Consider the following 565-nt stretch of genomic DNA (forward strand, 5'->3'; position numbering starts at 1 on the left):
AGCCTGGCCCGGCCGCTCAGCCCCACCAAGCTGACGCCCATGGTGCACTCGCCGCTGCGCTACCAGAGCGACGCCGACCTGGAGGCGCTGCGCCGGCGGCTGGCCAACGCGCCGCGGCCCCTGAAGAAGCGCAGCTCCATCACCGAGCCCGAGGGCCCCGGGGGGCCCAACATCCAGAAGCTGCTGTACCAGCGCTTCAACACGCTGGCCGGCGGCATGGAGGGCGCCCCCCTGCACCCGCCCGGGCCCCCGCAGGACTTCGCGGGCACCCTGGCCGACGTGGACAACGGCAACACCAATGCCAACGGCAACCTGGGGGAGGACGGGCCCGCCCCGCCCACCGGCCCGCCGCCCACCGCGCCCGCCCCGGCCTCGGATGCCAACGACAACCGACTGCCCTGCCCCGAGGGCCCCCTGCGCCCCCAGACACCCCCGCCGCCGGCTGAGGATGACAACAACAACCTGGCCGCGGCCCCCACCACCGAGCAGGTCCCCAGCCCCGGGGCCGAGGCCCCCTCCCTGGGGCAGGAGCAGGCGCCCCTGCCGGCAGCCCCCACGGTGCGAG

At 76.5% G+C, this 565-nt stretch overlaps 1 protein-coding gene across 1 annotated transcript in view; it reads left to right on the forward strand.

Moving 5' to 3' along the window:
* The window catches only part of PPP1R13B (protein phosphatase 1, regulatory subunit 13B), a 32,192-nt gene that overhangs the window by 30,073 nt on the left and 1,554 nt on the right, over window positions 1-565 (forward strand). The window contains exon 10 of the mRNA XM_012724362.1: window positions 3-558. Within this exon, the coding sequence (XP_012579816.1) occupies window positions 3-558 (556 nt within the window). The remainder of the gene's footprint in view (window positions 1-2; window positions 559-565) is intronic.

Source organism: Condylura cristata, unplaced genomic scaffold (genome assembly GCF_000260355.1).
Source record: "Condylura cristata isolate star-nosed mole 26May11 unplaced genomic scaffold, ConCri1.0 scaffold00013, whole genome shotgun sequence".
Classification (NCBI taxonomy): domain Eukaryota; kingdom Metazoa; phylum Chordata; class Mammalia; order Eulipotyphla; family Talpidae; genus Condylura; species Condylura cristata.